General features: G+C 34.1%; 1 protein-coding gene across 1 annotated transcript in view; it reads left to right on the top strand.

The window, feature by feature from the left end:
* ATNUG2 (GTP-binding family protein) overlaps positions 1-3,437 on the top strand; it is a 43,521-nt gene extending 40,084 nt beyond the window's left edge. The window contains exons 10-11 of the mRNA XM_089813299.1: positions 2,472-2,529; positions 2,679-3,437. Of these exons, the coding sequence (XP_089669425.1) occupies positions 2,472-2,529; positions 2,679-3,206 (586 nt within the window). The 3' untranslated portion in view covers positions 3,207-3,437. The remainder of the gene's footprint in view (positions 1-2,471; positions 2,530-2,678) is intronic.
* Positions 3,438-14,177: the final 10,740 nt, after the last annotated feature.

Below are 14,177 nucleotides of genomic sequence, written 5' to 3'. Positions count from 1 at the left end.
TCAATCTAGATTTATTGATGATGCCTTCAATTGTTAGCTATGATATTTCGGTTAATATGATTGTAATCGTTAATCTCTCTCGTATGAACATAACTGTTTTAATTGCCTTCTCCTGAATGTGAAGTATTATCTGAATTTCGATGTTATGCTAGTAGTTAGCTAAGACCCGGGAAAAGGGGTTGTTACAGTTCCTTTATTTATTTCCAGGTTCTTAGTCCTGTCCATAGATTTTGAATTTTTTTTTATGTGGAGACAAAATCTTCTTATTTAAATTTACAAAGACGATGTTTCTAAATGATACAATTGGTAACTACGACCAAAAATAAAAGCTAACTTATAAACTAAAAACTTGAAGTAAGATGACCATTAAAGAAACATTACAATATTCTAATACTACCTAGCCTGTATATGGCCTATGCAAGTCTTAAGTATTGATGGCAGCTGTAGTTGCAATCAAAATATCATGCCATTTCAAATTTTATAATGCTTTCTAATTCTTATATAGCTTTTCTATTCAACTTGTAGATATGTTTTTTCATGGTGTATATCAGTTGTATCATTTCTATGCTTGTATGCTTGTATGTCTTGGTCACTAAGAGGAACAGTTGTATCATTTCTATGCTTGTATGCTTGTATGTCTTGTATGTCTTGGGTATGCTTGTATCATTTCTATGCTTGTATGCTTGCTTGTATGCTTGTATGCTTGTATTTCTGTGGAAAGTTTTATCATTTCTATGCTTGTATGTCTTGGTCACTAAAAGGAACAGTTAACAAAAATGTGGGGTATAGGAATTGGGACATTTTTTTAGAATTAGCTTATGGGAGTCTATGAGTAATGATGCTGCTATATTACCAGGCTCAAAGCCTTGTCCAATACTGCATCTTAAAGTTATTTTTGGTAGGTGTTCCTTGGTTTTTTTTCCAGGTTCTTAGTCCCATCCATAGTTTTTGAATTTTCTTTTATGTGGAGACAAAATCTCCTTAATTAAATTTACAAAGACGATGTTTCTAAATGATACAATCGGTAACTAAGACCGAAAATTGAAGCTAATTAATAAACAAAAAACTAAGATGACCATTAAAGGAATAGTAAAATATTCTAATACTACATAGCTTGTATATGGTTTATGCAAGGCTTAACTATTGATGGCAGCTGTAGTTGCAATCAAAATATTAAGCCATTTCAAATTTTATAATGCTTTCTTATGTAGCCTTTCCATTCAACTTGTAAATCTGGGTTTTCATGGTGTATGCCATTTCTAATGCGAAGTTTTATCATTTTTATGCTTCTCTTGGTCACTAGCAGGAGTAGGTACCAAAAATGTGGGATATAGGGATTGGGACATTATTTTGAAATAGCTAATGGGAGTCTATGAGTAATGATGCTGCTATATTACATTGGAACATAATTACTCCAAGATATGTTTATGGGTATGGAGCTCACCATTCCTTAATCTGAGTACCATGGTCACTCTAAATTATTAACTCTTAAGTTGAAAAATCAATACATGATTTACTTAGGCGATGAGAAAGGAATGGATAAAATTACTGATGTAATGAGCTTGTGTCAGCTTTGTTCTCATATTGTTAGCCTGGTCCTAAGCAAATGTATTCTGAAAGTATTTGTAACACTTGAACTAATGATTCTGCATATGATTTTGGAAAAATGGCATAGTAACACGGCGCCCCCGCCCCCCCCCTTTGCCCCATGCACAGGGGACAGGGATGCACCGGGGATTTGGGGACTCCGTTCCCCTGTCCCCAGTGGCACCACCAGATTCCACCACCTCCCCCGAGGATGGGGGGATGTCCTGGTGTTAACTATTTTCTGTTTTGACTATTTAAGTTCAATGTTTGATTTTCTAATTCAATGCAGTGTTCAAGTATTTACTCTTTTACATCTTTATATCTTATATTGTAATACATCTTTTCATAACTAGCATTTTAATTATCATATGTATAGTATATACAGCCCCCCCGGTCCCCCACTGCCGGCCCCCTGCCATCCCCAAATTATGGCCCCTCTGTCCCCCTGTCCTGAAAACTAGTCCCCCAGTTCCCTCGTCCCCCTGTTCCCTAGGGCGGTGTAACTATGAAAAATATTCTTAAAAGTTAAAGTAAAAAAAGTTAACATGGTTTATATAGGAGATGAGATTGGAATGGATCAAGGGACTGTTGTAGTGAGCTTCTGTAACAACTTTCTGCTTGTGTTCTTATATTCTTAACTTCATTCTGAGCAGATGTGATACCAGAGTATTTAATCTCTTGAATTTATGGTTCTGCATATGATCTTGCATGTTCCGAAGAATAATGGCTGTCTACATGTTACTTTGAATATTTTCAAAAAATACTAGTCTGCCTGTCCAGCTTCAAGTGGCTACTTAAGTTATGCAATTGTAGCTCTTAGGCCAAATCTGAGTTATTCATTGTGTTCAGCCTAAGGGGGTTTCTGTTCTGTATGTGTTCTGCAGGACTGATGAAGAAGATTTCCTCAGTCAGTTGTGCAAAGTATCTGGCAAGCTTTTGAAGGTTTTCGACTTGAAAATACATTTCTGTTGTGTCATTGAGATTTGAATATTTCCAATTTTAAATACTTTAATGCCTTAAACTAGATCTAATAGTGATATGTAGTGTTTGATCAACTGGGGAAAATGACGTTTATTTTTTCCTTCTCACAGGGTGGAGAACCAGATTTGATGACTGCTGCAAAGATGGTTCTTCATGATTGGCAGAGGGGCAGGATTCCTTTCTTTGTTCCTCCTCCAGAAAATAAAGATCACCAAGCTAGTGAGCTTTCAGGTGTAATTTCTCCTGTCAGTGGTATCGCTGAAAAAATACCTATGTCTAAAGAGGTAAATGAAGATGCTACTGTTAAGGCTATTGCAAACATTGTTGCTAACCAGCAACTTAAAAAGGTTCCAGTGCAACAGAACTTCTTTAGCCATGAAGATGAGAGAAATGGAGATGGTAAAGATTTTGCATATGAGGAAAGTAATGATGCTACTAATATCTCTGAGTTCGTGAATTCAAATGACAAAACTCAAGAAGCTGAGTTAGTTCAGGTAAGTCAAGAGGATATATCAAATGTGAAAGGCAATGACGAGGAGGAGCCTTCTCTTACATGGGAAGAAGTATTGGAAAGTGTTAAAGTGAGTATGGCTGTGAAGAGCTCAAAACCAGGAAATGTGGCTGATGACAGTGGGTAAAGAACTTTTGTTTTGTAGACAGTTGAAACCACACAGCTTTTTCTTTATGTTGTTTATCTCCCTGACCAGCACTAGCAGGATAACGGTCATGATGGATAACTGGTTGTTATTCTCTAGTTTGTAACCAATCAAAATTTTGCATTATTTATTTATCAACACGAACATTTGTTCGATTATTGTGAACATGTGAAATTTTTAACCAAAAAAATTACAGAAGTCAATTATTTAAAATGCTATTGGCTTTAGTCGTTTGAGATCTTATTACAAATTGCATGCGAATTGAGAAAAACAGTAACATAAATACATATTGCAATGAATCTGTACCTGACATGCACTTGAAGCTCTATGGAGTGCAAAGCAAGATTTCTGCACCTTATACATTTGGAAATCTCTGCTACTCAAGGGGATGCCATAATTAGCAGATACGCTATTCTAGTTGAAAATCACTGGAATCGTCATGTTACACACTGAATTCTGGCGTCTTTCCAATGTCAATGTACAATGCTGGATCTGTTTCTTTGTTCTATGGGGCTTTATCTGGTTATAGTGGTGTTTGTAACTTTGTACATATATCTGTTTACTGTAATATGGCAGTTTTGTTTACAGATATCATCTACACAGCAAGAGCAAATTACATTGAGTGTATGCTATCTTCAAACACACGCAATTGAGTTTATCAGGAAAGTTAAATGCCTTGGTCAATGCATGGAGGTACTCTATATATTCTCATGAGCAATTTCTCGATTGACTTGATCTTTGCCTTTTATCTGCCAATCTTAACAAGTTACAGAAGTTTTTTCCTGCTCTAAGTAACACCCTGTTCCCTTTTTTTTCTCTAAATAGCACCCAGTTCCTTTCTTCATCAGAAGTTTGAAGTTTGAGCGCAACTGAGAGCTGATGTAATTCTGTTATATAATCAGGCATTTAAAATGTCACAAGCAGATTGCTGGACAAGGTTCCTCCCTTCTGTAGTGAGGGTATTACCCAGGTAGCAGGGTTCGGACCCTGCCAGCCAGGGTCGGCATACTCACGGATCCATGAGGACCCACAGTCCATGGCATGGACCTGCCACAGATCCGCACGGACCCAGGAGGACCACTAAGGACCCCACATGGAACGTGAACCCGTGAGAACTCACAGCCCATGAGACGAAGAAGTATGTTAAAAACACAAACAACTATATTTTTAAAATTATGATAGAACTCATACAAATATACAAATATGCTAAGATACCGATTTGTCCTGTTCTGTCTTGGTTTCCATATCAGAATGGATAGATGTGTGATTTGTTAGGAAGCCTTGTGGAAGCTGACCGGAAGCAAGCCACAGCCTTTTGGATGCGTGTAGAAGCCAGCCACAGGCTTTTGACCAGCTTCCACATGGCTTCGTCACGTATCCAGGAGCACCCGCGAGCCCAACGGCCAAAAACATAAAAAAAACTTAAATTCCCCATTATGCATGTGCTTAAATTGATTTTTTAAAGGTTATTTTATGCTATGAAACCCTAAAATGACCCTTAGGGTGAATTTTGAAACATTCACAATTCATTTTGGAACTTTGTTTGCACCTACAACCACTTCTCATGGTCTCTAGTTTACATTGCCATTGCGAAGCCATGTTCAGTATTTTCGAAGAGGATCGATCGAATGGTGAGAGATAGCTTTCTCAAAGGAGTTTAAATCATTCAAGTTAAGTGATCAATCCCATTCTTGAGTATTATGATGAAATTTTTTGAGTTTTAGATGATTTTTCAAAGTTTTTTTTTTTTTCGAAGCAAGTTTTGGTATTTATTTTAGTAGTTTTTTTTCACTTTTTTTCACTTCTTTCCACTTGTATGCATGATGTTCATAGTTGTTAGGACCTATTTAATTAATTTTTTTTCTTCTTATAGAATAGGTTGCAAAAAACTAGGCAAGAATGAATGCCAGTGGTAGTGCCAATCAAAGTTAAGTAGGGGACCAAAAAGGGCAAGGGATTTGATGATTTCAAGATTGATACATGATCTCCTTTGTGCAGACATACAACACGAATATCACGGGTTGCTGGAGGTGGCTTATACTATTGGAAGTGCAATTATTGTCAAAGCAACAGAGGAAAACCTTTTAGTAGCTCATATTCTCGAGTGAAGCTTCATTTTATGGGCCATGTTGGCAAAGGATTTGGAATGTACAAAGGCAAAAATGGTATTGGGATGACTAGTGTAGAAATACTTTTATTTGTAAGAGAATAAGAAGTTGCTGATGCATTGGTCAATAGATTAAAAAAAACTACTATCAAGGTTCATCCTCAAAGAGGAAAATGCATGCACCCATTGAACCAAGTGTATCCTCCCAACACCCATTCTTGCAAGTCCCTGTCCTAGGAGAGGATGAAAAAGTGAGAATTTCAACTCACAAAAGAAGCCTATTGCACACCACATTTAAAATGGAGGCAAGAGATCATGTAGATGAAGCTATTGTATGTTGCATCTATGCAAATGGGCTTCCTTTCAACTTGGTGAGATTGCCACATTGGAAGGAAATGTTGGCAGCTATCAAAGAATCACCAGTTGACTCCACAAGCTCAAGGTATGAAAATGTGTGTACAACTCTATTGCAACAAGAGAAGACACATATAGAGAAAAACCTTCAATCAATCAAAAAATCTTAGGAAAGCTTCAAGTCTAACTACAGTGTTAGATGGTTGGAAGGATACAACAAATCAACCACTGATTAATGTGATTGTAGTTTTCTCCAAAGGAACAATGTTTTTGAATCCTATTGATTGTGAGGGGCAAGTGAAAGATTTTGAATTTGTTTCTAGAATTCTCATCAAGTCCATTGAGATGGCTAGTAGTTAGAATTTGGTATAGGTGGTTGCAGACAATGCCACAAATTGTGGGGGTGCGGGTGCTTTGATTGAGAATCAATATGACTTTATTTTTTGGATCCCATGCACTGTTCACTCCCTGAACTTGATCACGCAGAAGATTGACATTGGAATAGATTGGGTGAAGAAAATATACCAAGAGGGGGAGGAGATAACAAATGTTTGTGAAAACCCACGTCACAATCCATTTTTAGAACATCCTCCAAATTGGAGTTACTGAAGCTAAATTAATTTGAAAAAAATACCAAGTTTCATGGATTTGTAATTTAGTTAAAAATTAAAAATTGTAATTTTATTGTCAGTTTGCATATTGTTAATTTGCATAGGTTGTTGAGACCTATTTTGCATCTCATACAATTGCTATGAGACGACTCCTCAAGGTAAAATATGTATTGAGCCAAATGGTCATTGGTTCAATGGGGCAAATAGAAGGCCTCAAATTTAAAAAAATGTCAAAGGGTCAGGGATCTGGTCTTGAGTGAGTTGGTGGGCTTGTGTGGCATATGTATTGGATTTTAGTGAGCCCATTATGACTATTCTCCGCTTTTTTGATACATATACACCTTGCTTGGGGGATGTGTATGATGGCGTGGACACCATGGTTAAGAAGGTAAACTAGTCTATACAAGCACATGAGAGTGACCCTACACAAAGCAAAACTTTATGCAATCAAGTGGAAGCAATCATCCACTATTGCTGAAATAAGATAACTACCCCATTGCACCTCCTTGCATATGCCTTATCTCCTAGGTACTATAGTGAGGAGGTACTTAGTATGCCGGGTAGAGTTGCACCATTTGTGAATGAGGAGGTTGCCTAGGCATGCCACAAAGCTCTTACAAGATTCTTCCCACTGGAAGAAATGCATGAAAAAGCGAGCAAAGAATTTGGGCTGTTTGCTTTGGGGTTAAAGCATTCTCCATTTGCACTAAAGGACCAAAATAGAATGAGAGGTATCACATGGTGGTACATGTATGGTCAACTTTTCAAGCATCTTCAACCTCTTGCAATCAAGGTCCTACCACAAGTTAGCTTTTAATTTTGTTTCGTTTAAACTTTTATGTTTACACTTGCATTCCAAAATTTAAGGTTTCACACATTCTTTAATATTAATTTGCTTTGCATTTGTATGTTTTGTGACAATTATCTAGATTGCTAGTTCTTTTCCTGCTGAAAGGAATTGGAGTACATACTCTCTTATCCATTTAGTGAAGCGCAACTGGTTGAGCTCCAAGAAAGTTGAGGATTTGATTTTTGTCCACACCAACTTGCGTCTTTTGTCACGTAAGAATGATCATTACAAGGAAGGGGCAACAAAGCTTTGGGATGTAGCCCTTGAGTGTGCGGATGTGGATGCAACACATCATGATCTTACTACATTCGAAGATGGTGATGATGATAGCGTGACATGTGGTGCATCTAGCATAACTGGAATCATGTTTGGTTCAAATGATCTTTTAGCAGATGGAGACGATGATGAGAATGTGGATTTTCTTGTGAATCCTTATGATTAGACTCTAAATCATATTAGTTGATTGAATCTTCAATCATTAACTAAGTTTCTATTTTGTTGGAATCTTAAACATGACTTATTTGAATTTATTGTCTTGACTAAACTCTAATGCTAGACAAGCACATATTGATATATCATATGAATTATGAAATATCTTGAATTTTGATAAAGGGTGAAGTATCATAGACTCATAATCATACTATCAAGTGATTTGTTTTTGTATATTTCTTGCATCTCTCTCTCTCTCTCTCTCTCTCTCTCTCTCTCTCTCTCTCTCATAAACTTCATAAACTCACTCACACACACACCCTGTTCCTTCAACATCACCATATATATATATATATATATATATATATATATATATATATAGACACACACACACACACACACACACACACACACACAATCTTGCTCTCTATTCTCCCTTGTTCCTTTTCCTCTCTACATATATCCCCCAATTACCCTCTCTCTCTCTCTCTCTCTCTCTCTCTCTCTCTCTCTCTCTCTCTCTCAGCCTCCCTCTCACACCCACACGCACACGCACGCGCGTGCACACACACACACACACACACACACACACACACACACACACATCTCTTCCTTCCACAGATCTCGCTCTTTCTCAACCTATTCCTCCCTCAGTTATACTCTTTTACCTTCAACACCTTTTTCTCTCCACCTCATCTTCCTCCTCTCTCCCTTCTATCTCCTTTCCATTCTTTTCTTTTTAGGACTTGTTATAGGGATGAATAACTTGCACAAGTGTTATAAGAGTAAAATTCCTACGAGTTTCTAAAAAAATGATCGTGTTTTGGTTATAACTAAAAAATGACCCGGTTATTTAATTCTAGGCTTGGTAGTTTACAAGCCATAATCTAATCAACTAGTTTGAATTAAAACTTATTGATATTTTGGGGTTTTCATTGGTGGGTGGTCACTTTCTTGTAAAGTATCTTGGTGCACTTAACATAAACAATATATATATATATATATATATATATATATATATATATATATATATATTGTGATAGTCAATGCATTCCATCTCACCAATTAACTTCATTTCTCAAGAGAAGAAAAGTTTAAGATTAACTAGTTGGAAAAGATTGAAAAATTCCTACCAAAGGTACCTTGACAAGAGTCTTCCTAGACTTAAAATCTTTATCAATTATATAAAAGTAATTATTTAAGGATTATTAAAATTTAAGATTTTTATGAAATGAAAGCTCAAATCATACCACTCTTGAAAGTGTAATGTTGTTAAAGAACTCAGTGTAAAATAATCTACAGTTGGAGCTTAGGGAAACTATTCATTCCCAAAAGAGTGATTACAATAAATAAATTTATGTAAAATGATCAAGGAGTAGACTTCAAGGAAATCAATAAACAAGTACTCAAATAAGAGGAAGCACATAGTTACAACTTTGAAAGATACAATAATCTCTAGTGTAGTAGTCAAATTTTTGGGATTAGAAGTAACTTATAACAAGTAGTTCAATATGAACATTTTCAAATTCATAATCTCACCTTAGGGAAACCGTTCATTCCTAAAAGAGTGATTACAATAAATAAATTTATGCAAATGATCAAGGAGTAGACTTCGAGGAAATCAATAGACAAGTACTCAAATAAGAGGAAGCACATAGTTACAACTTTGAAAAATACAATAATTTTAAGTGTAGTAGTCAAATTCTTGGGATTAGAAGCAACTCATAATAAATAGTTCAATATGAACATTTTAAAATTCGTAATCCCAATGAATAATATAATATAAAATAGTTGGCGATTGTACTTAAGGGATACCTAATAAATAAGAACATTAAGAGGATGATGATGAAAGCCTCGACATTAAAAAAGGTAAAATAACTAAATATAGCATATTCAAACTTTAGAGACACCTAGAATTGTTGCATCAAACAAGAATTGAAATAATGAATTCAAAGAGCATTGGTCCAACTAAGTGCACGAGTCAAATTTTGTTGTAAACATTAGAGGCATGTACTTAAATAAGATATTTGAAACCATGATTTTGAGAATATAAAATTCTAAATAATCAAATTAAGATTTTACGTTCTAGAAGAACTTATCCAAAAATATGATGGTTAAGAACAAGCTTGAAATTATGATGCCTAATATCAGGGCTTATGAGGGCATTATCACTGCAAGTGTGGTTGTCGTTGCACCAAAAAATTAAAATTCTAAATATTCAAATCAAGATTTTACATTCTAGAACAACTTATTCAAAAATATGATGGTTAAGAACAAACTTGAAATTATGATGCCTAATATCAGGGCTTATGAGGGCATTATCACTACAAGTGTGGTTGTCCTTGCACCAAAAAATTAACCTATTAATGCTTGATACAACCACTAGACTTAAAGATTCCACTTGAGTTAGCTAGTCCCTTATCACAAACGTCGAGGGGAGCCCTGACTATTTTTCCAATAATATCCCCCTCAATGTTAGTCAAGGGGATTTGAACCTATGAACAAGCTTTGGTACTACTTGGCACAAGTGTAATTTTTGTTGCACCAAAAATTTAACCTATCAATGCTCAATATAACCAAAAAACTTATAGAATCCATGAGAGGCAATTAGTCCCTTCACAAATCCAAAGGGTTTGCAAAAAATATTTCATTAGAAACAAAAAAATTATCAAATTTTGACAAATAGCTTTTCTAGAGAGGGATAAAAATTCCAAATTTTTCTATCAAGCACATCAACCACTAAGAAGCTAACTTTTAGAGCCCACAAAAGATTAATTGGAAAAGGAAACATAAGAAACAAATGACAAATGTCCCATCCTTAGTATCAAGGTCTCAATTTAATGAGGCAAACACATCAAAGTATTGACAAATTGAGTATTTAAAAGGGTATTAATCTTAAAGTTTTATTTATAGTAATGTTAGGATGACCAACTTTGTAAGTTCAATTAAAGGAAAAATACCCAAAATAGGAATAACAAGAGTGTTTAAAATCGAAACTAAATATAAAGAGAGAAATAAAATAAAGTATAACAACAAAAAGTTCAAAGTTTCTAGATTCTCTTTTAATAGACACGTCATTTAAAAGAAACAAAATGGTAAAAGTAGAAATTAAGAAGAAAAGAAAGAAACTAAAAACAATATGGTAAAAGTTGAAATTAAGAAGAAAAGAAAGAAACTAAAATAGATAAAGAACAAGAAACGTAAATAATGACAAACAGGCTAAGAACCAATCCTTCCTAGTTATCCTATGTCTTGGTATAGTTAAATAATACCAGTTACACTTTATTTAAGTTTTCTTAGGATAATGTATTTGCATATTAGTTGTCATGTAGACACATAGGAGTTCATATTTTATTTTAGCAATGGTGTTAGTGAAATCCACTTGATTTGGAATTAGTTGTCATCTCATACCTCTATGTATGTGAGATCCACCTATTTATCTTGTCACTTTATCATCCTCTAATTGTTATCATCCTCTAATTGTTGCATATATCGTACATACTTTGTTGTACAATCGAGGATGTTCCACGTTTGGTGGACATATGATTACACCTTGTCTACTTGATAGGTGATCATTTGCATGACTCCTAGTTATCAAGCATTGCCATAGATATATTCAAACACATCCATACTATATTTATCTGAATAATGATTATGTATCTTATTCATTGTACTTTTTATTAGTATTGGCTTAATCAATTGATCAAACCATTTTTACTATCTCTCTTGTGCTATCAATTGAGCTTCAAGATCTTGGCATTTTCATTCATTGCTGTAGGAAAATTCTTACTTCATATCAGATCTTAAGGAAAATTATTACATAGTATATAGGAAGTTATTTTATACAAGTCAAATTGCAATATTGTTGGTAGGATTCAATTGTGTAGTTTTTGAGTTAGAATCATTGAACCATGTTTCATGAATAGCGATTCACATAAAACCATATATAATGAGAATGAATGGAATGATTAGCACTCATTAGATCAAAGTGATGCTAATAGAGGTGAAGCGCCAAGACTTCCCAAGAGGTTACCCATCCTAGTAGTAATCCAACTCGAGAACACTTAACTATAAAGTAAATCCTCCATGGTTAAACCCTCTCTGCTTGCAAATTATGACATTTGATGATCAACACAAAAAGCCATCCACACCATGTTGTTTAACCAGTGTCTTTAATTTTTTCAATGTCAATTAGAAACTTTGGTTTTCTATGATGAATTTTAGGAAGTGTCAAGATATGTGCATGGTCTTGGTTTTCATTAGGTGCATTAATCTCATAAAATTGAAGTGGTCTATTTTCTTCAAATTTATTACAAGCATTCATCGCATTGATTTCAAATGGAGTTTGTTCATTGCACTCATTAGGTGTATTCATCATGTCCATTTGAATTGCCGTGTGATGATAATTTTGATTTGGTGCATTAGGCACCTTTATCATGTTGATTTGGATTGTCTCATGTTCATCATTTTCATTAGGTACATTAGATGGCTTGCCTCCATGTAAACTATTCATATGTTCCCTTTGACTCATCTTTATTGTCTCTCTTTTTCTTTCCCATTGGTAATGTTGGTTATCCTACATTTAACATAATCATGAAAATCCACAATCAAATAGAAATAAAATAACAAATGAGCATAATTTTATTATAATATAAAGTAAAAAACTAAAAATAATACAAATCAACCATTCAAATAAAAAATGACAAAAAATTACAAACCTGACTATTACGATCCCAAAATTTGATGCCAAACATCAGTGGGACCTTAAAAATCTTTCTCTATTGGTTTCTAGGCTATTGGGGGTATATTATATAGATTTTCTCATAACGTGTATGCATTATAGAAACATAAAACAAACATTAACATTATCTCCATAACACGTACATGTTGTATAAAAATAAGAACCTAGAGAGAGAGAGAGAGAGAGAGAGAGAGAGAGAGAGAGAGAGAGAGAGAGAGAGAGAGAGAGAATTATGCACCCTAATATATAAATACATAAAAGAATTAAGAATAATTAAACAAACTAAACTTATCATTAATGAACTAGGGAAGATACCTTAGTTAATGATGAAGATGAAAGTGATGAAAATATCGAGGTAAAAACTCCAAATTTTCCTATCAAGCACATCGACCACTAAGAAAGCTAACTTTTAGAGCCCACAAAAGAACAATTGCAAAAGGAAACATAAGAAACAAACGAGATGAATGAGAAGAAAAGAAGAAATTTAGTTACGAGAAAAACCCCATAAAAATAGAACTAATATGTAGGTTGGCGTGATGTCTCATCCTTAGTATCAAGGTCTTAATTTAATGAGGCAAACACATCAAAGTATTGACAAATTGAGTCTATAAAAAGCTAATAATCTTAAATTTTTATTTATAGTAATTTTAGGATGACAAACTTTGTAAGTTCAATAAAAAGGAAAAATACCCAAAACATGAATAATGGAAGTGTTTAAAATTAAAGCTAAATATAAAGAGAGAAATAAAGTGAAGCATAACAACAAAAAGGTCAAAGTTTCTAGATTTTCTTGTAATAGACACATCAATTAAAAGTAGCAAAATGGTAAAAGTTGAAATTAAGAAGAAAAGAAATAAAATAAAATAGACAAAGAACACGAAACATAAATAATGATAAATAGGCCAAGAACTAATCCTTCCTAATTATCCTATTTCTTGGTATAGTTAAATAACACAAGTTACACTTTACTTAAGTTTTCTTAGGATAATGTATTTTCATATTAGTTATCATGTAGACACATAGGAGTTTATATTTTATTTTAGCAACGGTGTTGGTGAAATCTACTTGATTTGGAGTAAGTTGTCATCTCATATTTTTGTGTATGTGAGATCCACCTATTTGTCTTGTCACTTTATCACCCTCTAATTATTGCATATGTTGTACATCTTTGTTGTACAACTGAGGATGTTTCACCTTTGGTGGACATATGATTGCACCTTGTCTACTTGATAGGTGATAATTTATATGACTCCTAGTTGTTAGGCATTGCCTATATACTCAAATACATGCACATTATTTTTATCTGAATATTGATTAGGCATCTTATTCATTGTACTTTTTATTAGTATTGACTTAATCAATTGATCAAACCTTTTTTTTCTATCTCTCTTGTGCTATCAATTGAGCTTCAAGATTTTGGCATTTTCATTCTTCACCTTAGGAAATTCTTTCTTGGTATTAGATCTTAATGTAAATTATTACATGGTATATAGGGAGTTATTTTATATAACATATCAAATTGTAAAATTGCTAGTAGGATTCAACTATGTAGTTTATGAGTTAGACTCATTGAACCATGTTTCATGAGCAACGATTCACACAAACCCATATATAATGATAATGAATGGAATGATTAGCACTCATTAGATCAAAGTGATCCTCATAGAGGTGGAACTTCCCAAAGAGGTTACCCATCCCAGTACTAATTCAACTTGAGAACGCTTAACACTAGTAGATTTGGTGTTAATTTTTGACCTTAATTTTCAACCTTATGCCATTTTCCATTTGATTTTTTTTGTATTTTGTTAAGATCTTGAGTTGGTTGAAAATTCGACCAACATGAGTTTGTTTGGTCAAAATT

Source organism: Cupressus sempervirens, chromosome 2 (assembly GCF_028749045.1).
Source record: "Cupressus sempervirens isolate cs-2001-9-10 chromosome 2, ASM2874904v1, whole genome shotgun sequence".
Taxonomy (NCBI): domain Eukaryota; kingdom Viridiplantae; phylum Streptophyta; class Pinopsida; order Cupressales; family Cupressaceae; genus Cupressus; species Cupressus sempervirens.
The sequence above is the reverse complement of the archived record's forward strand: the minus strand, read 5'-3'. Positions and strand labels throughout refer to the sequence as shown.